This window comes from Amblyomma americanum, chromosome 2 (assembly GCF_052857255.1).
Source record: "Amblyomma americanum isolate KBUSLIRL-KWMA chromosome 2, ASM5285725v1, whole genome shotgun sequence".
Taxonomy (NCBI): Eukaryota; Metazoa; Arthropoda; class Arachnida; order Ixodida; family Ixodidae; genus Amblyomma; species Amblyomma americanum.
Genome location: NC_135498.1, coordinates 167,931,363 through 167,957,909, shown reverse-complemented (window position 1 = coordinate 167,957,909; position 26,547 = coordinate 167,931,363). Strand labels below are relative to the sequence as shown.

General features: G+C 48.3%; 1 protein-coding gene across 1 annotated transcript in view; it reads right to left on the bottom strand.

Annotated features, from left to right (window-relative positions):
* LOC144121970 (uncharacterized) overlaps window positions 1–26,547 on the bottom strand; it is a 109,699-nt gene that overhangs the window by 11,428 nt on the left and 71,724 nt on the right. The window contains exons 15-21 of the mRNA XM_077655437.1: window positions 25,236–25,383; window positions 24,791–24,878; window positions 22,728–22,872; window positions 18,681–18,920; window positions 13,811–13,987; window positions 11,481–11,725; window positions 7,756–7,939 (exon numbers count right to left, since the gene is read on the bottom strand). Coding sequence (XP_077511563.1) covers window positions 7,756–7,939; window positions 11,481–11,725; window positions 13,811–13,987; window positions 18,681–18,920; window positions 22,728–22,872; window positions 24,791–24,878; window positions 25,236–25,383 — 1,227 coding nt within the window. The remainder of the gene's footprint in view (window positions 1–7,755; window positions 7,940–11,480; window positions 11,726–13,810; window positions 13,988–18,680; window positions 18,921–22,727; window positions 22,873–24,790; window positions 24,879–25,235; window positions 25,384–26,547) is intronic.

The window sequence follows — 26,547 nt, the reverse complement described above, 5'->3', positions numbered from 1 at the left end:
CTTTTACGGGCTGTAAAAAAAAAGTAAGCGTCCAGAATTTCAAGCTTTGAAATGATCGCCCGATGAGCAATGGGCCATGAATGAGAACCAAATTGAAAGCGAGCAAGATAATCCAGCTACCTCAGCAGTGAAGGGCTGACAAAAAAGCGGCCACCTCGCAAAAAATCTCATCACTCTGCCACTTCAGAGAAAGGATGTGATCACTGAAGGAAAGGAAGGCTGCTGGGTGCACGTAAACCGCTCACTGAGCTAAGAGCTGCACCAGGCTGCAGGGATAGGGGAAATATGGGTTAAAAAGAGGAGGGAGACGCAGAACACTAGCAGTTAACTGAGGGAAAGAGATACAGAAGAGGCCCGCTACAGTAAACTCTCATATAGTAAAGTAAAGCTGCGGACCGATTTCGCCTTCCATAGACAAGTGTACATTTTTTTCAATCGTAGCAAAGATTTTTTTTTTTTTTAAGGAACTGCTACAAAAAGAGCAGCTGGTCTAGCGATGTGCTTCCCACGGATTGATGACATCGCGGCACGCGCGAAGGCAAGGATCGCGAGGCCAGTACACAGAGGCAAATGGATACCGAACACTACAGAACGGTGCTCTTTGAGATTGCTTCGCCACGCAGCTCAAGAGCTGCGAGCAGAAGCCAAATTCTCGAAGACATTCAGGCTGTGGCCAAAGCGTGCGGCGCGCACTGGAAAAGTAAAGCTGGCTATGAAGGCAGAAAGAAGAAGGCGGCACGGGTAGTCGCTGAGAAAGGAAAGACAGTAAAAATGCAGTGAAGAGTAGGGAAGGGAAGAAAAGGGACGCACGTTCATACATTAAAGCTGCGAACTGGGCGAGTTGGTATTGATTCATATTTGAACAGCGCAATAAAACAACGGGACACAACGAAGAAAGGACACCACAAGCGCTGACTCGCAACTAGATTTTAATTCACGTCCAAGCATCTTAAATACTAAGAACGCCAAACACAAACAAGAGGGAAAAACCAAAAGAAAAACGATACACAGCTGCTAATCATGCCCACAAAGGTGACAATCAGCACGAGCGCGAGACTACACATCTTGGCCGGATAAAAACATCATCTCTTTATCAGTTAGTGTGACAGAAGGATCACTAATACAGCTATCAGGTTCCAAGCGGATGTGAAAAGCCTCCAAAATTTCCCGCGTTAGGCATAGCATGGCAGCGCAAAACACGGGGAAGAGGCGGCAAGAAGCAGAGGTGCGGTGGCACTGCACGGACCGCTTTGTCATGCTCGACTGTGTTGGGCGCATTTCGTAACTATTGCCTCTTAACTCTTCCCTTACTGCGCAAAAATTGCCGAATTTGGGTGTATTAAAAGATATTTTTTCTTTTTTGTGAGAATCGCCAAATGCATCGCACATTTGCAAAGCCTGATATTGCATCTTGGGTGCACTTTTGAATGAAAAAAACGGCCGAGTTGTGTGTGCAAAACTTTTCAAAAATTTATTGGTTAAATAATGCTGGTAACGCACACAAAAAAAGAATACAACTGAAACAAAAATAAGCCGCTACACTGAGCCACTCACATCACCAAAATGAAAAATCTGCTGGCACACTGTGTAAAATATCTTGGCAGTATGTTCTAAAGACCAACAACAAAAAAAACCGCTCTCATCATTTACAAATCAAGTGCACTACATAAAAATACAACATTGACAGTAAAACACAACATGTGCAAGCACACGCTCATGTCCCGGGGCCTCTGAGAGGAACTCTCACAATCGAAACTGAAATCAGACTACAGTTGAATCCCGCCACAACGAAATCGGCGGGGCGTACGAAAAATTTCGCTGTCGCGGAATTTCGTTGTCGAGAAATTATAGCCCGAGTCGGCTGATCCCGGGCTGGCGTTGCATACGACTGTTCTTACGTCGCCGCGCATGTGAAAGTGCGTGGCGCGAAACGACTGCACCATGTGTCTGCGCATAGGCGACTTGGTGTAGAGAGAGGAACTCGAGTGAGACAAAGCGGGAAGCATCGTGCCTGCATGCTCTGCCGAAGCGCGATTGGTGGCCCCGAGAGGGACCGTTGAAAAAAAAAAAGCTGCCAAAGGAGCTTTGAGAGAAGAGGAGGAGGAGAGGCGGCGTTGCGAAAAAAAAAAATTATTTCCAGAGTCCGTAAGCTTTGTCTGCTTGCGTTTTGCTGCCAGCAGCGGTGTCACGCGACTCTCACACTCTGTTATGAGAGCCATCGCAACGTCGTCGTCGTGAGAGCCCAGAAACTTCCTGATAAGATCGAAGGCATCAAACACCTGCGACGAGGTTGCCAAGGCGGATGAATCCTGGGCGGAGTCGTCTTCAGCTTCGGACGGCGGCTCTTCTGGCTCGCGAACACTTTTAATTAGTATGTCCTCATCACTGAGCTCCTCGTAAACAAGCACATCCGCATCAGTGTTGAGGAAATCGTCCAGCTCGATATCGCCGGGGATGTTTCCTGCATCCTGGAGGGATTTCCAGGCCGTACTGATCCCCGGAGTCGACGATGATGGAGCGTCATCCTCCGCGGCTGCAGCTGTGCTGGTCGCCTCCTGGTCAACAAACCCGGCGTGCTTGAAGCAGTTGTTGATCAAGGTGGACCGCGTCACGTTCCACGCAGCAGCTATAATCTGCAGAGCCATGAAGAGGTCCACCTTCGTCTCCCTGCCCGTCTCGATATTCAAAAGAATACGCTGAATCAGCCTCTCCCGATAAGCACACTTCACGCTTCTGATAATGCCTTGATCCAGCGGCTGAATGATCGAAGTGCAGTTAGGCGGGAAGAATCTCACCTCAACGCTTGACAACTTGACGTCGTCGATGCGGTGGGCAGAACAATTGTCCAAGAGCAAACAAACCTTTCGGTTCTGCCTGCTCATGTCGCGGTCAAGTGCCGTAAGCCAGTCTGCAAATATGGCACGGGTCATCCACGACCGCCCGTTAGCGAGTACTTGACGGGAAGGCTTCTGTTTCCCTTGAAGCAGCGCGGTTTAGCACTTTTCCCAATAACTAACGGGGGACGCCTGTCCGACCCATCCATATTCGTGCACAGCAGCACTGTCACTCTTTTCTTGCTGTGCTTGCCACCCTGGCAACGCTGCCCTTTAAAATCCAGTGTCCTCGCTGGCAGCATCTCGTAAAAGAGGCCCGTCTCGTCCGCGTTATAAATATCGGACGGCACGTAGCCGCTCATGATATCAGCCACGTTGTCCACCACCCATTCTGAGGCGCCGCCAGTGTCCGCGGAACTTGCTTCCCCGCACAAAACTTTCCCGACGACGTTGTGCCTCACTTTGAAGCGACTGAGCCAACCTGTGCTGGCCTTAAAGTCATCCAGGCCTAGCAAACAGGCATAAATGAGGGCCTTCTGCTGAACAATGCTGCCGCTAAGCGGGATGTTCTTGGCTTGCGTTTCGACAAACCAGGTGTAGACAGCCTTATCGAGCTCTTCGTAAGTTGGCTGCGTCACCTTCTTGTGTTGAGCTGAAGTGCCCGACGCAAGTGCCTTGCCGATGTTTTCTTTGCTCTTGAGTATCGTTGATAACGAACTCGGCGCGATGCCAAAATCTGCCGCAATAATCGACTTCTTCTTCCCACTTTCTGCTTCGGCGATAATACGCGCTTTTTCTTCTAGCGAAAGAAATTTCCGCTTCTTCGCTGGCGGCGACATCCTAGGAATTCAGCAGAGCAGAGACGCGACGAGACCACGCTAAACGGTGCACACACAAAGGAAGAAATGGTGAAGCGGAGTGGGCTTCTTCCTGCACTCTCGCGTTTTCCTTTTTTTTTTTTTCTCCGACAGGACACGAAGCTCCGCCCACCGATGGCTCCGTCCACCGGTCCACACAGACTGCCTGAAACGCGCTCGGTGCCTAGCAGACGACGCGGCCACGGAGGACGCGGCCGAAGACACTAGCAGATGGTGTGCACTGGCGCATTTTACACGCGCTTTCGAAGAGCCCCTCTTCGCTTGGAGGCCGCGAACGCTTACCAGCCAACACCGCTAGCAAGTGATCATGACGCGCTTTCGTGCTTGACAGGAAACTGCGAGCACCATGACAGCGAGCTACATCAATCGAAGAAGCCCAGCAAAGAGCCAATGAGCGGGGCGTGACGTCACTTCAAAAATCACGTGGGCATCTGGAGAAAAAAAAAAAGCGCACGAGGGTGTGGATGTGCTATCGTCACGCCTGCCGTTACACCCACTAAAGAGGTGCGCGGGTTACAATGCACCATGCTATAGGCGGGATTTTTACAGGATCGCTTGCCCTATTGTGACAACTCGACACGCCCCTTCAGGGGGCTCCCGCGGCATTCCGCAAGTAGGCTTTCCCGCATAGCGTAGTTTACAAAACGGGATCGTGGAGGTCATGCTCGGAGAGTTATGAAGGCGACAGGACGCATTCGTCGGATGTGGGCATTAAATAAGTGAGGTATTATGGAAGGATTAAAAAAAAAAGCGAGATTTCGCGTTGCGATTGTTCGAAGCGGGCCGTTGGCCATCTTGTTCGCAGCACGTGTGATATGTGGAAAAGCCCACTTGCGGAATTTCGCACGAGGTCAAGCCTAGTGGTGTCGGAATGCAATCGGTTCGCGTGATAAACGACAGAGAAGGAAGGGAATAGGACCTCAGTACTGTTTTCCTGGAATTTTTAACTCGATCATCGGCTAATTTGCCCAGATACTGCGCTCTTGCCACGGTCGAATTTATGAAGGTCTGCGCAGTATACAAACACTGGCGAATATTCGGGAATTTTCGAATGTTAGGAAATTCTCGAAAAGAAATTTCTCGAATACGAATCGAATATCAAACATATTCGATTCGTATTAGAAATTTTGAATATTCGCACACCCCTAGTTTTCACATATAATCAAACTCACTTTATATTTGTAGCTCCATTGCATTCACGTAAATGCGGTACTTACACAAGACGCAAACGAAATAGAAAAACGTGATAACATGTGATAATTGAAAAAAATATCACAAAGAGATAAAAGCAGGATTTAACGTACAGTGGAACCTCGTTAATTCGAAGTCCGTCGGACCGCGAAAAATCAACGAATTAACCGGGTTTTCGAATTATCAAAAATGGACGAAAAACGAGAAATAAACGTACAAAACGTGGCTGTATCAACACTGTACCTTTACTTCGCCTGAAAAACGGTCACTTGAAGTAGTCATCGATGCGCGACTGCTTGGCGCGGTAGTTAGCCGCACCGTAGGCTGCGTCCTCCAGTCTGCTTACAGTGCGCAGCAATTCGCTGTTACCGCCGCTACACTCCACAAAACTGCGCACAACGTTCAGCGACTCGACGACTGCAGCTAAAGCTGGTGCTCGGGCGGGCTCAACATCGCCTTCACCTTCGCTGGAAGGCCCGTTGTCACATATTTCTCCTTCCAAGTCGGCATAAGACGTTTGGACATCAAGTTCGGCGCTCAAATAGTCCGCAAAGGTCAATCCGTTGCTCTTGCCGCCGTTTTCTTCGTCGAAGTCGGTCATGCGCGCACACAATAACTCTCCATCATCCAGTGTGCAGCTGGCATCAGATGCATCCTCGGGACTGTCATCTTGTTGCTTGGAAAAACCGGCGTGCATAAAGCAACGCCTGATCATATCTCCCTCCACCTGCTTCCAGGCGTACACGATTAGGCAAATGGCACCCAGTAGGTCCACGGAATATTGCTTACCGTTGTCATAGCACAACAAGATCCTTTTAAGTAAATGGCAGCGATAAATCTTCCTCGCTTGCAGAATAACGCCTTGGTCCATAGGCTGCGACACAGCTGTAACATTCGGCGGCAGGAAGACAAGCCTAACTGCTGTCAAGTTCTGGATGTCGGCGTGGGCTGGGCAGTTGTCAACAACAAAAACAACTTTTCGTCCCGCGGCAGCAAACTTACGGTCAAGGTGCCTCACGTACTCCTCGAACAGCGCTGCCGTCATCCAAGCCTTTTTGTTGCTTCTGTACAGCACGTCATCTTTAGGAGGAAGTCGTGCGTTCTTGAAGCACCGAGGCTTCTCCACTTTTCCTATGATCAGCAGCGGCAGTTTGTGACTGCCGGACATATTCGCACCAAACAGAATGGTTATTCTGTCTTTGGGTTGTTTTTTTCCCGTGACTACCGCATCCTTTGGGGCAAACGTCTTCGTAGGCAGCATTTTGTAAAACAATGCAGCCCCGTCCATCGTCCTCCGTGTACTGCTGAAGCAGCGGAGCCAGTGTATGCTTTTTCCAATTCTCGACAACATTTGGGTCGACACTCCCACTTTCGCCGCACACTGTCACGAATTTGAGGTTATTGCGGTCTTTAAATCTAGACAACCAGCCGTTGCTGCACTTAAATGCTTCATGGCCCAGCCGCAGTGCAAGCTCATCGGCCTTTTCGCGCAGCAGCGTGCCGTTCACAGGCAGGTGTGCTGCATTTGCATGCTGAAGCCACTTTATCAAGGCGTCTTCAACGTCCGGATACGTAGGAAAACTAATCCTTGTCCGCTTCGTCGAATGCGTTTTCCCGTAGGCCTCGAGGATCTTCGTCTTATTTTTCAATATAGTCGAAAGGGTCGATAAAGGCACCTTGTGCTTTTCCTCCAACTGCGTTTTGGAGCTCGTCCATTTTTCAGCCTCCTCAATTAGGCACACTTTCTGGCAGAGAGTCAGAGTTCTGTACTTCGGCATTTTCTTAACACCAACACCGCGCACGTGGTCAAGAACTAGCAGAGCACAGTACTCGCCTGGTCGCGGCACCGAACAATAAAGAACAACGAGCAGTGCCTGCCACAAGCGAGACAAACAACAAAAACGGAAACGGAACCAGAAAAATTTTGACCTAGTGGCACCTGCTTGTTGCTTTGTCAACTAAAGCTAGCCCCCAAAACCGGTGCAGATCACTGAGGCACAACAAAGCACCGGAAACAGAAAGTTGATTTAAAGTGCCGCCTGGCTTCCACTCCGGCAACTATACTGGCCTCAGAGACTGGCACTATGGAAAAAATCACGGAGGCCATGGCTTAAATTGACATATTATCCGGATGAGGGCGCGCTGGCTGTTCAAATTATCCGGCAAAATTTGCATGCAAACTGTTGGGACCGCCGAAAACCTTCGAATTATGCGGGATTTCGAATAAACAGAGTTCGAATTAACGAGGTTTTACTGTATTTCTTGGTGTTTCTTTCATAAGCCAACACTCAGTGCTTTGTAAGCAGCCAGAGAGCATCCTCAGAGCCATGCCATCGCCAACAACTGATACAGTAAAGACAGTGATAGAGCAAACATTGTTTTCTGATTCGTGTTACTTTATTATACTGTTCTACTGTATGGGGAGGAAGGGAGGAGAAGGGGTACTGGAGGGAGAGGGCAGAGATTGCAGTCTGAAAGGGCCTCTGGAGGGATAAAGCAAACTGTGCCAGTGGGTATACAAATGCGGCTTCACTGATGCACCCCGGTTATGCACGAGTCGAACGCTGGAGTGGAAATCTCCACTGAAGAATGCCACATAGAAATTAAAGAGAAGAAAAAACGGAAGGGTCCTGGAGAGATCAAAGTGGGCGCTGGTAAAGCAAGCAGTGAGGCCAGAATCTGAGAAACTGCAGCAAGCTACGGAACTGCCTGGATGTCGGATGGAGCACCCCGTGGAAAGAGGACAGCCAACTGTGGTGTGGCTGGCAAGTTCCTGGCACTCAGAGAAAAGGTGCTTTAGCTGCACCGATAGTCTTGGGTGTCAAAGGGGGTGGCAGGGCCAGTGGCCTCACCTGCAGAGTGCCAGCTGTGGTGGTGTCAAGGGCCACCCCATGGGCAGAGCAGAGTGCCTCCACCTCCACCATCTGGGCATCGTCGGGTGGCGGATGTGAGCGCAGGAAGGCCTGGTCGGGGAATGCCTTGTACAAGCGGTGTGCCACCGCCATGTTGGCCAGCAGCATCAGCTCCTCGATTAGCCTGCACGTCAGGCACACCGCTGGTCAGTGTGGTCAGTAACTGCTGCATCTTTTTCAGTCATCTTTATCCGTTGCCCATGCACGTCTCTGCCGTTCCAATGATGTTATTTTTCCATGACAAACCATCACCGTGGTTAAGCGGCACACTGTATTGGAGGGTACTGGATTATTCTGGACCACCTAAGGTTCATTCAAAGTGCACTGAAAACTCACTTCACAAATGGTCCTTTCATACCACCTCAGTTGAAACTCTGCTGCGGAGGCCTGGCTTTATACCATGACCCTGCGTTAAGTACCCCAACACCAGAGCCACAAACGATTTAATCTTACCCCAAATGCTAAACATTTGCAAAACAATCCACCCCTGCATCACAGAGCACGACAAAATGAAAGCGGCAGTTGAGATAAGTTGTACTGAACATTGCCTACAACAGCCAACTGCATATTGGGGCATGTCATAGCAAGGATGTGGCGGCTGCTGCCGCACTCGTGTTAACGCGATCGTCAAGTGCTTCTGCACATGCTTCTGCAACTACCGAAAAAACAACAGAGGTAGTGTTACTGTGAACGTCTGTTAGACCATTTTATTACATTTATTTTTCATTTTGTCCAGGTTTAACTGTAGTCTGATATAATTCAAGAACAATGCACCAAACACTTCTCATGCCAATGGCATCGATCGACTGTCATTACCGTGAAAACCCGCGTAAAATATGAGGTTTTTTTCTTTCAGATTTTAGCATGTGAAATTTCCATCTCGTATTATATGCGTATCCAAACAATTTTCGGCCAAAATCCGCAGTTAAAGTTTAGTTATTGTTGGGCGCTATACAGTGAAAGCTCATTAATTCGCACCTCGTTAATTCGAACTTTTGGATAATTCGAACTGACCGTTACAGTCCGGCCACGCTCCATAGGTGTCTATGGGTAAACCAACTCGTTATTTCGTCCGCACGTCGGCTCCTCCATGGATAATTCGAACTGCGCGCCGCCGCGTGGTGATATTTCATACTTCACTACAAGCTTTCTTTGTGTAACGATAGGTGGCGCGAACGCTCCAATCCAGCTCACCCACTATCATCGCCATCAGCTCAGTCCCGGATGAGCGGAGCGAGGGGGAGAGGGCAGCGAGGTGTCGCGAGTAGCAACAGGTTCTTTTTCCTTGTGGGTTGCTCTTTGTGCCGGGTCGCCCTTTGTGTCGTGTCACTAGGCCTAGTATTTTCTTCGACGCTCCGGAATCGTCCTGCTGCTGTGCGATCCGTGCCTCGAGTCTTAAGAGCTGTTTCCTTCGATCGTTGCGGAGTTCGCAATGTCTTCTCGCGGCCAAGGCTACAGCGCCAAAACGCTCAAGGAGAAGGTAGAAATCCTTCCTGAAGTGGATGCCGGGAAGGCAAGCAAATTGGAAATTGCGAAGAAGCATGGCATCCCTAAAAGCACGCTCTCAACTTATATCAAGAACAAGAGAGCGATTGAGGATGCCTATGAAAACGAAGTTTTCGCCAGCAGTCGCAAGAGACTTCGGCCTGCGAAGCACCCGGAATTGGAGCACGCGATGGTCAGTTGGATAAGAGAGATGAGAAGCCAGGACATTCCAGTGAGTGGCCCGATGGTCATGACGAAGGCAGCAGACTACGCGCTTCGCCTTCACATCGAAGGTTTCAACGCCTCAGAAGGCTGGCTTCATCGCTTCCGGGACAGGCACAACATTGTGTTTCGCGCTTTGTCGGGTGAAAGCAAAGATGTCAACAGCGAGACATGCACGACGTGGCAAATGGGTGCTTTGCGGGAGTACCTGGAAGCCTATTCGCCGCATGGTATATTCAATGCGGATGAAACAGCGCTCTTCTACAAGCTGCTACCAAGTAAGACGATGACTTACAAGGGAGACAGCTGTGCAGGCGGGAAGCGTAGCAAGGAGCGCGTAACCGTCTTGGTCGCAGCAAACATGACCGGGACGGAGAAGCTGCCCCTGCTCGTCGTAGGTAAGGCCCTGAAGCCTCGCTGCTTCAAGAACATCCGGACGCTGCCAGTGGAATACACCGCTAATCGTAAAGCGTGGATGACGCGGGAAATATTCAGACAGTGGCTGATCAAGCTCGACCGCAAGTTTGAACTGAGTGGAAGAAAGGTTCTTTTTATTGTGGACAATTGTTCCGCACACATGGTTGATGTGGAACTGAAGACTATTAGGCTGGCCTTTCTCCCGCCGAACACAACTGCAGCTCTGCAACCCATGGACCAGGGCGTCATTAAGAATGTAAAGTCATTTTACAGGCGCCACATGTTGGAACGCTTGGTTTTGTGCGCGGGCACGGACTACTCTGTGACACTGCTCACAGCTTTGCATATGTTGGTGCGTGCCTGGGATCAGGTCACGGCAGCAACAGTTTCTAACTGTTTCCGGCACTGTGGCTTCAGTGTGGCCGATGAGGGCCCAGGCACGGAAGCAGCTTGTGAGCCAAGTCAGGAGTGGATCATCCCCGCAGGTTTGCGTGATGCGCTGGAAGATGTCAGCTTCGACGACTACATCGACGTAGACAACAGTGCAGTGGTGTGTGGTGCTTTGACCGACGAGGACATCATCGCGCAGGTAACGGGCGAAGAACCTGTCGTCGATGACGACGAAAAAGACGACGAAGAAGAGGCGCCAGTGCGGCCTTCAGCTTCGCAAGTGATGGAGGCGATCGGTGTCGCGCGCCTGTTTTTCAGTTTTGAGGAGGGCGAGGATGATGCTCTGCATCAATGTCGCACTTTGGAAAGCAAAGTGATGAACATTGCTTTCAAAGAAAAAAAGCAGAAAGTGATCACTGATTACTTTCGTCAATGAATAAAGTGAGTTGCAAGTGTTTTCTAGCAACCCAGTCTCGTTTCTGGCGTTTTTTTTCATGCCTTTCGTTATTTCGAATTCGGCTTAATTCGAACTCGTTAAGCGTCCCCGTGGAATTCGAATTAACGAGCTTTCACTGTATCACCACCACAATTTGAGCGAGAGGAGGTGCCATCTAGCGGTGGCATAGGTCGGCAGTTTCAACTTCGATGACAGTTCGCTAGCATAAAATTACGAATAAGCGCTCCCACACATGCAAGGGCCCCCTCTAACTTAACTGCTAATTTCACATTTTCCGCGCCGTTCAGTCTTTGAGGTGACTGCCTTTCCTTACTCGCAGTATACTTGGATGAAAACTTGTTGTTCGGTTTTTCCTATCCCCAAATTACTATACCTCGTATTTTATGTGGGTCTGCATTATATGCGGGTTTTTACGGTACATTGCAGTTTAATACCATTTCAAGGAGGCACCTGACAGCCACCTGTGATGTGACGCTAGAGGATTGCCTAAGTTGTATGCAACTGTAGCGTTGCCCATTGATATCGCTTTGTGACTTCACCACCATAGTGACTAATCAAAATCCCCCAAATTTTAAACCAAACTGCGGCTAGAATCCAATGTATAGGGGTTTATGAGGAAATTTAGCAAACTTTAAAAAGCTGTTGTAACGTCCGCCCTTTCTCTCCTCCACCCGGACGACACTGTCCCCCTTACCTGTGGCTCTCGGTGTGCTCATAGACGGAGAAGCCATACGGCTGGAAGTTCTGGCCCAGGGAGAAGACCACTTTGACCTGGTCCAGCCGCAGGGCACCCCCCTTGAAGCGGCGCTTGCGCATGGCCTCCGTCATGCCCTGTAGCACACGCAGGCACTCGCCAACCTGCTCCACAGTGTAGCCACCCAACACCTGGGGCAGCTCGCTTGGCTCCCGCTGCTGTGTGGGCTTGTCATCCAGCAAGTCCTGCAAAGGGTAGGTTGCTTGTGTACATTTGGGCTGTTAAGAAAGCCATGCCTAACAGCATGGGCAGTCAGAGTAATCGTTATACATCCTGGATGGCTCGACTTTGCACAGGTTTCCAGCCATTAATGAGTGCAACGTTAATAGGCCCCCAGGCTCACATCAACCTAAACAAATTTGTGCTCGGCCTGTTCCACCTTTCACCATGTACATCAATGCACAAAAAGGAAGCCTTGGAGAATGACCAAAAATTGATGCAGGAGAGAGAATTGCAGTTATACCCCACGCGGTTTCTCTTCCATCAGCCTGTATTATTACCCACTGTTCAGCATTTCCAATCTATTTCTACCCTGCTCCTGGAAACTCCCTGCAGTTTTGGAGGAGGCAAATATCCCAGGGCCACATTTCACTAAACACTGATGATGCATGGCAAGCTTGTACCCACTGTAACACCGGTGGGCACCCGGCAGCACTGGGGATCAAACCCCGCGCCTCCTGCATGCGAGGCAGATGCTCAAGCCACTAAGCCACTACTGCAGTTATTCACAGTGACTTGTGAAAGGTCCCATACGCAGTACAGTAAAAGCTCATTAATTAGACCCCCACTGATTAGGAAACCCGGACAATTCAAACCGCCAGCTCGGTACCAGCTAACGGTACCAGCAACCCCCCCCCCCCCCCCCCCCCCTTTCCCCCAATCTACCACCCTTTTTTCTCGTCGCTTTGGTTCAGTTTCCTTCGCTTGCATCCGTGTGGTGTAGCGAAGCCTACTCACATGTGATGGCACCACTTATGATGGTTGTGAAGTAGCGGTGCAGCTGCACTGCATCGCACCGTGAAAGATGCAGGAGGCCCTTACGATTCTGGAGCAGTATCACTTCTATGTTCCTGATACAGTTAAACATGGATGTAATGAACCTCCAAAAATTGAATTCCTCAATATTACGAAGTTTCCCCAACGACACCTCTGTTAGCTAGTGCTGAGTTACTCGAAATATGGCAGAACCACGCAAAAGTTTCGTGATAAAGCACGAACTGACATGATGGGAATGCCTATCCCAACGAGCGACCGCAGTTGACCCAATGCGCCGTGCTCTAGCGTCGTTGGCACATCTCCAGTGCTCTCTCTTTTGAAATGCCATACCACGTGGAATTACAACAGTTCATGCTCAAAAGCAATGAAAAGTTATAGGGCACAACAAAGTAATAGGGCACAACAAACAATAGGGCACAACAGTGCCCGGCCATCGCCACCACGTAGTTGCTCGTGTAATTCCGGCACCAATAGCTCTCGTGCATCGGGAACGGGAACGGTGGAGAGCGCCAGAGACACAAGGTCAAGAGTCCGTTTCCTAAGGCTACAGCAAAGGGAAGACAGAGAGGGAATGTGCGGGTAGATGTATATGCCTCCACAGCAGGTCTACGCGGCGGCGCGATCACGCGCACTCTGCACTAGCTCGGCCGCAGTGCCCCGCCTCCCCCATCCTCCCCACCCCACTCCTAACGGCGTTGAGCAAGCTGCGGTGGAGATGGTGGTGGCTGCAGCCGCAGTCGCACTGTCAGTGCTGTCATGAAATGCTTCTTTGCGTTCATGACTTCAAGTAACGGGGTTTTCTGTTGACATTTTCAGGGGGATTGCACCTACATTTATTATTTTGGCTTCTGTTCTGCACTGTCCTTTTGCCTCTTCTCGCAAAAACTGCATGTAACGAAAAATCTGACTTTTTTGCAATTTCGTTATAACCAGGTTTAACTGTAGCAAGAATGCAATAACCCATTGATGGAAACATAAAAACAGCCAATGCTACACTGTCCTCATCTCAAAATCAGACAACCATTGCCCAGTTAAATAAGTTACTGTGCTGCCAGCAATTCTTAACAGTTTTTTTTGGGGTCATTCAATAATTTGAACTTTTGGATAATTCGAGCATTCCTCCTAATCCCCTGAAATTCGAAATTAACAAGCCTTTACTGCACTCCAAAAATCCAAGGTGGGTCCCCCATGATTTCTCAGCAGAACCAAGGAGCCCCCTGAACACAGGTCCACAGTGGATGCAGGTTGTTCAGGGCCAAGAACGGTGAACCCACCTGGGCATGCTCATAGCTGAGTTTGCAGCATGACCGGATGATGGAGCGACCGAACCACTCGCTGAGCACCCGGCCATCGGAGGTGAGTATCCAAAGAACTGAAAAGGTCAGCTTGTCCTCGCCAGGGTGCAAGCTGCACAGATTGTCACACAGGAGCCGTGGCAGCATCGGGATCACCTGCACATACAAGATGAGCAGGCATTCACAGCTGTGCAGGTCATCCACCTATCAGCCTTGTGTTCCATATCAGCCATGTCGAGGTCAGTAAAAGTAAAAAAATCAGCAAAAATCAGTAAAAAAAAAATGGGCCCTTCCCACACGTCTCCAATTACAGGTTTAAAACCAGATTTTTCTAAACACAACTAGGACTGTCGTCGACTGCGAAAAATGAACCGTGTTCGAAGCACCTGCAAACATCTACTTGACAGAGATGCTCTAAAGAAGTGGTGAATGCTTTTCTGCAGATTCAGGTGCTTCAAAGCGGTCGTAACACTCGGAATCTTGACAAGCGTCATGCTGTCATGAAACTACCACTGTTGTAAAACTCAAACGAGCAACCATGCAGCTCCAAAAAACCGAACGCAGGTTACATGCTTTCAAACAAACCAGAAAAACCTGCCAACACTACAAAGGTCATATAATCATTTCATTCCCAGCAACACGTTCACTAGATCAGTCATCTGAGTCCCTGATGCAGAGCAATAATCATCATGGGCACAGAAGACGGCTTACAGCTAGGATCAAGAAAGTGTGGGGAATTAGTGTGACATTTGAGTTGCTTGTCATCCCATGTGAAAGTGAGCTAGGACAACAAGCCCGACTCTGGGTAATTGACCACACCACTGTTATCCCAGAATGCTTAGTACAAAGAACACACTGCAGCAATTTACACTACAGCAATTTAGTGGCAGAATGGTATGCGATAAAGCTTAAGCAGAAGCTGGCCTTTCAGTTTGTATCGTTGAGATTTGCAGTTGTGAATGAACATGCAGCAACACAAGCTGTTTGATTGCTCATCCGAAGAATACAAACCATATAGAGGATGACAATGAACATTTCTCTGGCTGGCACTGCACTATTCAGGGACATTTGCAATTATCATTTGTAACCTTGAAAAACTGCTTATAACGAAGCGTCCTGACCCTGTGACTCACTTCACTTTGGTGTTAACAACAAAGCACAAGTCCGCGCTCACGCGGTCTCAGCAGAAAAGGATCACCAAGAAAAAAATAAAATCATACAGGGCTAAATAAACAAAAGGACAGGGATATATGAATGTTCCCCAAGGATAATAAACAACACAGTCCTCGGGGCATTTTGAAAAGCATGAACTGCTTGTGCAACTTCAATGCCAGTTTTCTAAAGTTTTTTTTTTTTTTTTTGACCCCACTGCCCTGCTTGCAGAACGCATAGCACACCAATGGCTTGATGGACGTCCATGTAGTTCTTTGCAATGTCTTCCTAGATAAATTCTTTGTGCAATAATTTTTCTAAACTTCCTGAATTATTTTCTCATTCCTTTACTCTATCACTAATTCGACATGACGATAATGAGTGCATTATGTAAGCATGAATATAACACTGTGTAGAAAAAAAAAATCGGGCTGACATAAGTTTTTGCAGAAAGTCTTTGCATCAACCATTCCTTTGGGTAAAATTTAGGAGTGACTGCAGGCTTCTGCCATGACTTTACGTTATGCTAGGCTTCCTGCAAGTTTGGCATAGCTGTGAAGCATGTAAAAATTCAGAATGTTAAAACTAAGGTATTTAAAATTTTGTATTTAATCACTGAATGCATATCCGAATAAGCACGCAAAATTTCATCGCTCTACGGCAGAGTTTTCTTCTAATCCACAGCTACCGTATTTACACGATTGTAAGTCGACCCTTTTTTTGAAATTTAAAATTCTGAAGTGGGGGGGGGGGGGGTCGACTTACAATCGAAACGAAACCTTGAACTTCCTATAAAAGCAAGAAAAACAATCTATCAGGGACGCTACTGCGATGTTAGAAGTTTTTGTTTGCTCTACGGCTCCAAGCGTAGCATTCAGGTATTCCGCGGCCTTTTTGGCCAAGATTTTTCATTTTTTGTTTTTACTGCGCACACCGTTACCCACCGCGATGGTTCAGTGCTACTGAACAGGATACCCGGGTTAAAACCCGACCGCGGCGGCAGCGTTTCGATGGAAGTGAAACGCAAAGGCGCCCGTGTGCTGTGCGATGTCAGTACAGCAGGTTAAAGATCCCCAGGTGGTCGAAATTATTCGGGAGCCCTTCACTACGGCACCTCGTTCTTCCTTTCTTCTTTCACTCCCTCCTTTGTCTCTTCCCTTACAACTGGGTTTCCGGCCCCGATATTTGAGAGAAATACTGCGCCACTTCCTTTCCCCCAAAACCAATTTCATTTCATTTCACTCGCGGGAAGGGCCGCTGTCCCGCTGTTCCAATCGCGGAGTCTGCGCCAGCGCCCGGGAGTGTCGCTAGCTGAGGGAAGAGCTGCTATTTCAGTTGGTTGCGCAATATGTAACAGCGGCGTTTCTGGGGAATGCTGATGTTTGCTGGAAGAGCCGATGACCCGACACCGATCACTCTTGTTTGGTGGTGCTTGGAGTTGGTGCTTTTGACTCGACTGCCGGCCACGTGTTTTGCCATGAGCTCTCCAGGTTCAAAAAGCAATTGGCGCTCATTCACTGCAGCGTTCAAGAGGGAGGCCATCATTTATGCCGAAGAAACCAACAACTGCGCGGCGGGCCGCAAATTCAACGTTTCTGAACGGTTGGTGCGGGAGTGGCGGAAGTAGCGAGACAAAATTTTCGATTGCAACTCCAAGCGAAGAGGTTTCCGCGGGCCAAAGTCTGGACACTTTCTGGAGCTGGAGATCAAGCTTGCAGCATATGTCACCGAAATACGTGATCGGTCCCTTCCAGTGACATGCGAAATGATCACGCAACAAGCCCGGGTCTTTGCTGCGGAAGCTGGAATACTCCGAACAAACTTCAAAGCCAGCAGGGCTTGGGCTTCGAAATTTATGAAGATGGCTGGCTTCTCTCTTCGTTGGTGTACTAGTGTATGCCAGAAGCTGCCTGCTGCTTACGAGGAGAAAGTTCTCGCCTTCCACAGGCACTACCTCAAGCTACGCGACTCGCGGCGATACCTGCTCGGCCAAATCGGCAATGCGAACCAGACTCCTGTCTACTTCGACATGACGAGCAACACAACAGTGAGCGTGAGGGGAGCTCGCGAGGTTAAGCTTCTCACGACAGGAAATGAGAAACTTCGGTCCACTGTTATGCTATCATGCTTGGCAGATGGCACAAAGCTCCGACCGTACATTGTCTTCAAAAGAAAAACTATGCCAAAGGAAATGTTCCCGTAAGGTGTGATTGTGTGAGTGAACGAAAAAGGCTTTATGACGGACGACTTAGTTATTGATTGGTACCGTCGGGTGTGGCGTTTGAGGCCAGGGGCATCCCTCAAAAATCGCAATCCGAACCTCTTCGTGCTGGACTCATTTCGCGGCCACCTTACCGTGAAAGTGAAGGCAGAGCTCCGAAAAGAAGATAGATATGCTGGTGATTCCGGGCGGTTTGACGGGGCAGCTGCAGTCGCTAGACGTTGGCATTAACAAGCCATTCAAGGACTTGCTCCGGCGTGAGTACGAGTGGCTAGCGGCAGAAGGGCGGGAACTTACGCCAACGGGGCACGAGAAGAGAGCCTCCCTGGCGGCTGTGTGCGGGTGGGTGATTTCCGCTTGGGCGGCCATTCCACGCGATGTTGTGGTGCGGTCATTTAGGAAGTGCGGGCTTTCCATGGAGGACGATGTGCTGTGGGATCGCAGCGGCGACGACGACGACAGCAGTACTACTGAAGATGACTCAAGTGAGGATGAATAGCCCATCTATGCAATAAATTTTCGTTTTTGAAGCGCTCCACCGGTGTTTTTTTTTTTTTTCCGGACATGCGATTGGGGGGGTCGACTTACATTCATGTCAACTTTTTTTTTTTTTTGGACATGCGATTTGGGGGGGTCGACACATTCGAGTTGACTTACAATCATGTAAATACGGTACCTCCTCAAACCTGGATGTAACGAACCTCCATGTAGCAAACTACGTGGTATTACGAAGTTCTCAATTCTGCAATGCTGCTTCCATTGAAGTGCTTGTATGTCTGTGAACTCCATGATCTGTCTTCTGGCTGGTTTAAAATGAAACAAAGGTGTTGCGGCAGTTGATCTTGATATAATAAACTCGCTACGCCAACTATCAGCTAGCACAGATATACTTGAAATTTGGCCAAACCATGCTGAATACTCAAGACAATAAGATATAAAATGTCACGACAGGAATGTCTAAGATTGCAATCGGTGATCGCAATGAGTGTGTTGGGCCGCACAAAGCCCACCACTGAGGCAGCGCCTGCCATTGCAGGGCCATCGCTCAACCACTCTGCCACTGCGCCAGGAGGGATATGAGGACTCACAGGGATCTATCAATGTAGAGTAGAGAATGACCTTGTGCATATGTGAGAAGTAACCCACTATGCTACCGCATCATACCCTTAAGGCGGAGCTTAAGTGTTCCCTCTAATTTTGGTTCCCGTTCTGCATTGCCATTTAGAGCCCCCACGCAATAAAGTGCATGTAACAAAAATGCAACCAAAAAATCACGGACATTTTGCCATCTCCTTATATCCTGGTTTAACCGTACTATCACAGCACATGCTTTTATTCATGCACTTAATAAAAATGGTCAGATGTAAAGCATCGACTCCAAACAAAGAGCATGTCTTTCACATATAAAATCCGTGCCTCTGTTGGCAGGGTATAAACTAGGAAGCTGTGCCCTCTGGAAGAACAGCGGACCCCCACCTGTTCCACGAGGTAGACGCTGGTGGCCCTCTTCTGAGCCACGCTGTCGAGTTGCGTCCCGGGCTTCACGAAGCGCGACACGTCCGCAATGTGCACTCCAACCTCCCATAGCTCCTGCTGCCCCCCCTCGGGGATGATCAGACGGCGGCACGAGATGGCATCGTCCAGGTCCCGTGCAGTCTTGGGGTCCACCGTAAATACCAGCTGGTCCCTGAAGTCCCGACGGCCCACCAGGTCCTCCTGCAGACATCAAAGGGGGAGTCACAAGCAGCCATCTGACTGCCACTTCACCACCAAGGGTGGACAATAAATATGTCCCTGCAGCCACATGACACTTCCCACACCAGGTGCCTGCACTTGATCAGCACCTTGGCAAGGACTGATGACCACAGAAGGGTACACCTGCAAATTTGCCAATGTCGAAATTTGGAAGATAACACAGTGGCAAATATTAAGTCAATGTGTCTAGAGGTTGTAAAGTTGAACCTTGCCATTGCTCACAGGTAAGAAGGTGATAAAATAGTGGACATTCGTGATCTGAACGCTTGCCAAAAACGCATGAAGGACTAGTACGATTTAGTCCATTATGAGACAAACTCAGGCGACCCTTACAACAGAGTAGGAACAGCTCAGGCTTAGGCGCAGTTTTGAAGGTGATCACAATAATTCTTGAGCCCACAAAAAAACAGTGACAAACGCCAGTTAGGATGGCTTCCCTGCATAGGCTAGCTTCCCCACGTTACAGCATTGTTGCGTGTCAAAACGTCCTCACACTGGCACGTTGTCAAAATGGCAAGTCGGTACGAAAGCCACCATCGTTTTAGCCACCTCCTTGACAGTTGGCGTGAATTGGACAGCCCCACTGTGAGATGGTTTTGGCACCTTAAAGTGGGCCACTTCTGAATGACAGACAGTTTTCAATGCCTCTTCCACACCATCAAGGATGATGCACCAAATAACAACTATGCTCCCACCCTCATTCTGTGTTCTACCTTGCCACAGAACCACGTCCTGCGCAACAGAACCACGTCCCTTGCTGTGCCCAAAATGGACGTGGCTTGAAAGTGGATATCCAAAGGTGCATGCATGCAACCTTGTCAGTTTCCGTGATGCTTATCTTTAGCACCACAGATACACTCTCGCAGGCCACACACTGCAGTATTCCTTTTATCACATATGAGTTCTGTGCATATTTGAAAGAGACGCCAATAGTTTCGGGTGGGCACCTTGGACCTATTATGCACTCTCTTCATATTTTTGTTGCATCTCTTAATGATCGCAAGGAAAATGGCGAACAGTCTGAACGTGCAACAAAAGTTCACTAGAAACCCACTAAACCAACAAAAAAATCAAACATGGAGGCTTGTGCAGGGTGCGATCAGTAGCAGGAAAAGCATTTTTTTTTTTCAGGAACCCATCTTTCCGACTGCGGTCCTTTAAAATTTGGTAGGAAACATGTGTTAGTCACACAGGAAAGTAGGCAGTTTGTCAGAAAGGAATAATAAATCCAAATAATCGAAGTTAAAAAAATCTGCCCATGGCTGCAGTAGTCTCAGTCAATTTGGCTTTGGTCGGATAACAAGTTCATACTGGCGGTTATGGTTTGCCTATGGTATGCAGCATGCTTTGTTGAAGAAAATATTTCCGAATAAAGTTGGGGACAATTTTCGAGAGAAATAAGGTTATATATACAGCAGGAGCTAGCGCCCTCTATGTGCCATCAGAGTTATGATTACCCATCACGTAAGGGTAACAAGCCTGGCTACACGGGGGGGGGCTTCTGAACAAAAATAGACAGCTACATGTCTGGTGCAGCAGTCTGAGGGGCGTTATCGTATGTGTGGTTTGATTGGGCCTAATCCATGCAAGTCATCCAACGCGGCTAGGAGCGCGTATCAAGGACCCACATACAGTAGCCAACGGATAATTCGGACTCCAATAACTCGGACTTGCAGGACATTTCGGACTTCGATGAGGCACTGTCAGTCACCCAACAGAAGCGCATACATATTCGCGACAGATATTTCGGCCTTTAAAAGTTCGAAAGTCCGATTTTTCGCACCAATTTCAGTCGCCTGCGGGCCAAAATCGACCATCTTATCGGTTCTTTACGGTGCAAAAGGCTCCATATTAGATTGAGGTGGGTTTACTCTGCAGTTGTATTGGCTTCACATACCTTCGGTACCTCATTTTTGCCAGTAGAGGCCTCTCTGACACTTCAAGGTGGCAGTTGTATTGTCATCGCTGTCAACTTGTTTTTGTCGCCAACGTTGTCGTGGGCAGTAATCACTTGTCTCACACATTGAAAATTGGTTGTTGGGGCTCGGCGGGCACCTGACCCGCGCATTAAGGGAAGAAATATTAGAGGGACTGAGAGAAGAAACTTAGAAAGAGGTGCCGTAGTGGTGGGCTCCGGAATAATTTCAACCACCAGGAGATCATTAACGTGCACTGACATCGCACAGCACACGGGTGCCTTTGAGTTTCGCCTCCATCGAAACGCAGCCACCGCGGTCTGGTTCGAACCCGGGTACTCCGGATCAGTAGCCGTTCTCCCTAACCACTGAGCCACCACGGCAGGTGTCATACGTTCATCATTCGCCATTTCATCACTTGGATTTCTCCGACCGCATCGACCGAGCGGCGCTCAGTCTTCAAGAAGTTAGATCCGTTCGCCGTTTTGTGATTGCGTCCGGCGGTTCCACCGCTTTGAACAAAAAGTGCCTTGTCTTTGCGTGTGCTTGACGAGCGGTGTGGTGCCCACTTGGGTTGTGGACAACATGGCCCTCCTGGTGCCACCGGGTCCATCAAAGAAGCATCACAAGTATTCAACTAAACGCCGTGACCTTGCTGTCTAGCATGCACAGTGAAAGCACAACTTTGGCAAAAATACCGGCACAAATCGTCACCAGCAAGAAAAATTTGCCGCAAGGTAAAATCAGTGACTTTTTCAAGCCGATTTCATCTGAATAAAGTGATTTTCTTTATACTTCATATATTTTTTGGACTGTTCAATTATTCAGACCATTTTTTGGGTCCCTTCGAGTCCGAAAAATCAGTTGGCGACTGTATAACATAAGGTTGTGTCTATACATTAAGGAGGTTTGGTTGAAATCTGGGCATCTCCTAGACAATTTGTGCAAAGAATCAAGTGATGAACTTTTTGTAACGCTGCCTCTTGCTTGCTGAAAAGGCCACCACAATAGGAGCAGAATGGTGTGCAAGGGCTTAATTAGAGATCATTCAGTCATTATGAGAACATTGTCTCAAATATGGACCGTTCAACTTAGCACTAGCTGACACTGAACTACAACAGTCACCGAACCTTCAATATTAACGAAGGCACGTTTGAATTGCAATAGGCATCTTTAAAAACAAACTCCCATACCTATTTTGTGCGTTTTACGTTTCCTACAAGCGCACAGAAATAGAAACACTCGAACAGAAACACTCACACAACCTGCCCGCTCCTCCTCCAGAGAGGAGGAGCTGCCAGGGCTTCGACAGCTGCAGTGCAGTGCAGGTTCTACACTCCAGTCCCACATTTGGAAACATTCATTTTGAGACTATGCCACTCAGTGCAGTCAATGTGAATAAAGCAGTGCGACTCTTGAAATGTGCATTGTGCCAACTGCAACAGCCACAGTGCTTTATTCACTCTGACTGCATGTTTATCACAATCCCATCCCAATTGATTGAAGTAAACACGAATGCTGCGCAGACAAATACCGCTGCCTCAGCATAAGGTGCACTGCTCGACTGCTGCTACAGTATGCAATCTGCACAGGCAATTGATGAGCTGTGTCAGAAGAGCTAAATGGTGGGCTAATTGGTGATGTGCCGTTACATTTCACACACACAGTGCAAAAAGAATAAGGACGAGGATCGTCATTCTCTGTAGTCTTCGTCTTTTTGCGCTGCAGATGTGAAGATGTGCTGTGTATCCATTACCAATGCCAGCCATGCCAACTTTTGGTGAGCTGTCCTTCCTAACGCTATTCCACATGCTACGGGAGACTGGATACATCTCATGCAGTCAGCACTGACCTCTGGCACCTTCCACCCTGGGCTGACCCCAAGGTCGTTGAGGATGTCTGGCGCGAAGTCCTCATGGTCTATCCCGTACGACTCGAGGATGGCGCTGGTCTCCACTTCCAGGCTGCCCGCGGTGCCCAGCAGGCGAATGAGCCGCCTGCGCATACACAGCTGCGTTTCTCCTCTCTGCCTTCAGACAGACCTCAGCCATGTACCATAAGCAACAAATGAAAAGTGAACAAGACAAATCAACCATGGACAGCAAAATGAGAAGCTCTTAGTCGGGGGAAACTAGCCTCCGAAGGCGTGAGGACTGTCCTCCAGCAGTGTCAATCAACCTCACTTTTATTTCCTCTCGAGGTGCTAATATGCTGGCACTTTAGTGTTGGCACTTCAATTCCCTTGTCCAAGTTTCATTCATTGCTGAAATAGTAAAACATCGTTGATAAGTTTTTTTTTTTTATTGTGGGGAAAAAATGTATTATCCGGGAAAACGTATTATCCAAACCGCCTGATTTTGAGAAATGTAACTGTTGAATGAGGTAAACAGACGTTTATTGACTATTTCACTTTATAAAAATGCCGACTAGGCATATCTTGGCACAAGAGCTGAACAGAACCTATTCCAGAGCAAGCTGAATTCAGTCCGTGTTTGCGCTTTTTTTAGCGCGGAAGGAAATTCGTAACGCATCCGGTACGTCCACAGCAGTGACGAAAGTAGCCAAATCTCTTCCTTGTCATTTTCGGATGCTTCGCCCCTTTGCTCCACAGTACTGTGGGAAATCCACCGCGGCGGCTGATTGTCGCAGTGTGTCTGCTTTTTAAGCTGCGTTTCCCAGACCCGGCCTGTTTGTATATAAGAGCATCGCTGTAAGCAGCTTCGCCTCTTTTCCTTTACCACAAAAAAACCTCAGCGTTGCCCCGCTTCATATCGCGCCCCGCACAAACAGCAGTCGCGAATGCTAGCGCGCCGTTTCTATTTTTTTTGTTCTTGGTGATAGTAATAATGCTTCGCCTCGTTGCATCTAGGCACTACAGAGAAGCCACCACAGAGGGTAACTGCCGCAAAAAAACATGCCGCGTGACCTCTCGTTCGGCCCACTTGTATGTTTGTACATGTGTGCTTGGTTAATAAACGTATTATAAGACCATAATTTGTTGAAATTTTAAACAAAGTAGCCGGGAACTTATTAACCGGGAAAAATATAGTCTAACTCTATGGGACATTTTTAATATTTGCGATTTTGAGTGTACGGGCCGGGAAATCGTTAGAACTGGGATTGTATCGACGAGGTTTTACTGTAGTACAGCATGCACAGGGCCAGCTAAATGGACCTACATCGTGTTACCCACGGAAGGCAACTGATGCCTGTGCTGTGCTTACTTTATCGTTACTTTTTGGATGCTGGCCGTCAAACAGTATAGTATTGCAGGAAAAAACGGACGGAGTATGACATCACCGCACCAGATTTTGCAAGTCAATTCCATCTTGATGCAATCCTTTGTGCAGTTTTCTTGTATTCAGCCGCCGAAGCTGTTACAATGTACGACCACAGAGTGGCCCAAATGCAGTTGCTGCAGCAGAGGACTACATATAACCTTCAGCAGGTTACAGCGCAAAGCCCGAATAAAAAGGCACGAAATGAACATCAGTGCAGACCCTTCTTTTTTTTTGGAGGCTCCGATGTCTTTGCCTAGCCCTGTTTTTCACTGGAACAATCACCACACTACCTCACCTGATAGAGGCCCGTGTACTGTTTGATACCAGTGCACGTTAAAGAAGCCCTTCACTACGGCGTCCTTCATAACCCGAGTCGCTTTGGCACATTAAACACTCATAAACCATAAACTTTGGAACAGATTCTCGCTTGACACACTTCCACGATTCACTTAGTGGCATGAGGCAATCGTGCTTCAAACTTAAACTGTCGCTCAGACAGTTAGTCAAAAGGAACTGGAAATTTGTGAACGAGAACTTGTGATGCTGCAGGAAGCAGCACAGAAGTTGCCGCGCACAGGTTGAGATAGCGGGTGACGACCAGGGATGACATTTGCTGCCCTTAGAGATCACTCACCCTTGAGCGAAGGTGGAGTCCGGCAGCCACTTCGTCATCTCGGCAAGAAACAGGGTGTTGGCAAAGTCGGCTGTCCGCTCAAAAAAACCTGCACGAGACAGGGTTCAGGCTCTGTGAATCAGGTGGGTTAAAAAAAAAAAAGCCTGGTTGAACTCCACGGGCTACAGCACAAAAGATGCATGTGCCAACGGCGCTCGTAGGCAATGTAGGAAGTGCAAATTCCACCTATTCGTGCACATAGTGGAATATTCATTACGTGCTCCAATTCACACCACAACCTCATTGATACGGTTACTGTTCATGCATTCGAAATTGCAGACAATAAAAGCGTTCCTTAGAGTTGCACTATTTGCCTTCCAGTTAATGCGTCCTTGAATACCGCTATTCACTTCAAGGCCTTAATCCACATGGACCAATCTGCCACTCTCCACGAGAGAGAACTGACCAGGGGGGCACTCCTGGGAGGGGATCATGAGTCGGGGAAAGCGCGAGTCCCTCGGCGAGAAAAGCACCCAGGCCGCGTTGCGGTCCTGCAGCATCCGCAGCACACCGGCCGTCACCCGCGAGCTCTTGTTCTCCAGTATGTGCACCACCTGGGCAACACAAGAGGAGGAATGTCAGTGCAGCCGAAGTTAAGGTGACTGCTGCAGAGATGTCACTGACGAATATTTTCTAGGTTCTTCAGTCTCCCATCAGCATTTATAACCGCACACTTACCAGCTTTGCGAAATCGGACATTTTTTTTTTCAGCCCTTTCGGCCCACTGACTAAGCATTTTTATCAGCAGGAAACATGTCACAGCATCAGGGTTTCCGACCAGTGTAGCTCAGTTGAGGCACTGCTCAAGGCACGGCTGTGCAAGTCGTGGAAGCGTAAACCTTGGACACCACTTTTGTCTTCACAAGCAAAGTGAGCCAGTGGTCACAGCTGCTCTGACAATGTTAAGTGGCCTGCCTTGATGGTTTTAGATGAAAAATTTCGATTAATGATGTCACAGAATTTGAACTATGAAATTTTCAGAAAATGTAGTTTTGAGTGCAGGTTCCAAATATATCATTTAATTTTATGTAAAACAAGTCCTTGCGCACTTATGTAGCAAGTTATGCAAGTTTTTTGTAGAGAGCTTTTAAAAATTTTGCTACAGGAAACTTGCTACAATGTATGCCACTGGTTTCTCTTGCCATAAAGGAATGCAACAAAGGTGAAATTGCTACTCTGCCCATCACAGAACTCTAGTTTTGGGGTTCTCAAGTTGCTACTTCACAAACGGGAAGGAGTTTTTTTATTTCTGTTTCTGAAACAGAAGCCTGAAAGGCCTACGCAGTAAAAGCTTGCTGGTAATTTGACTCCCATTAATCCATAACCCAGATAATTCAAACTGCCACCACAGTCCTGCCAAATGCCTATGCAAGTCTATGCGGTCAGACACTTCTAATTTGGACTCTACTGGTCTTGCGCCAGTTATTCCGAACAGGCTCCCTAAAGGAGGCAGTGTCTAGGCGTGAACAGCACGGTGAGCAATTGTCAAGATAGCTGTACTCAAACCTGAATTGAATGCTGGAGAATCAACTGTGTACATCACGCGTGACAAAAATAAACTACCTTGTGCTTGAGAATACATAGTCTGACTGCTTAGTTTCCATTTTGCTTTTCTGAGCTTTGCGCCAGCCCATGGTGACGAAGTTTACTGGCCACGTATCAACCAGCCAACCAAGCCCAGCTGTGCTGTTTCAAATGCCGATTGATAACAGCACACA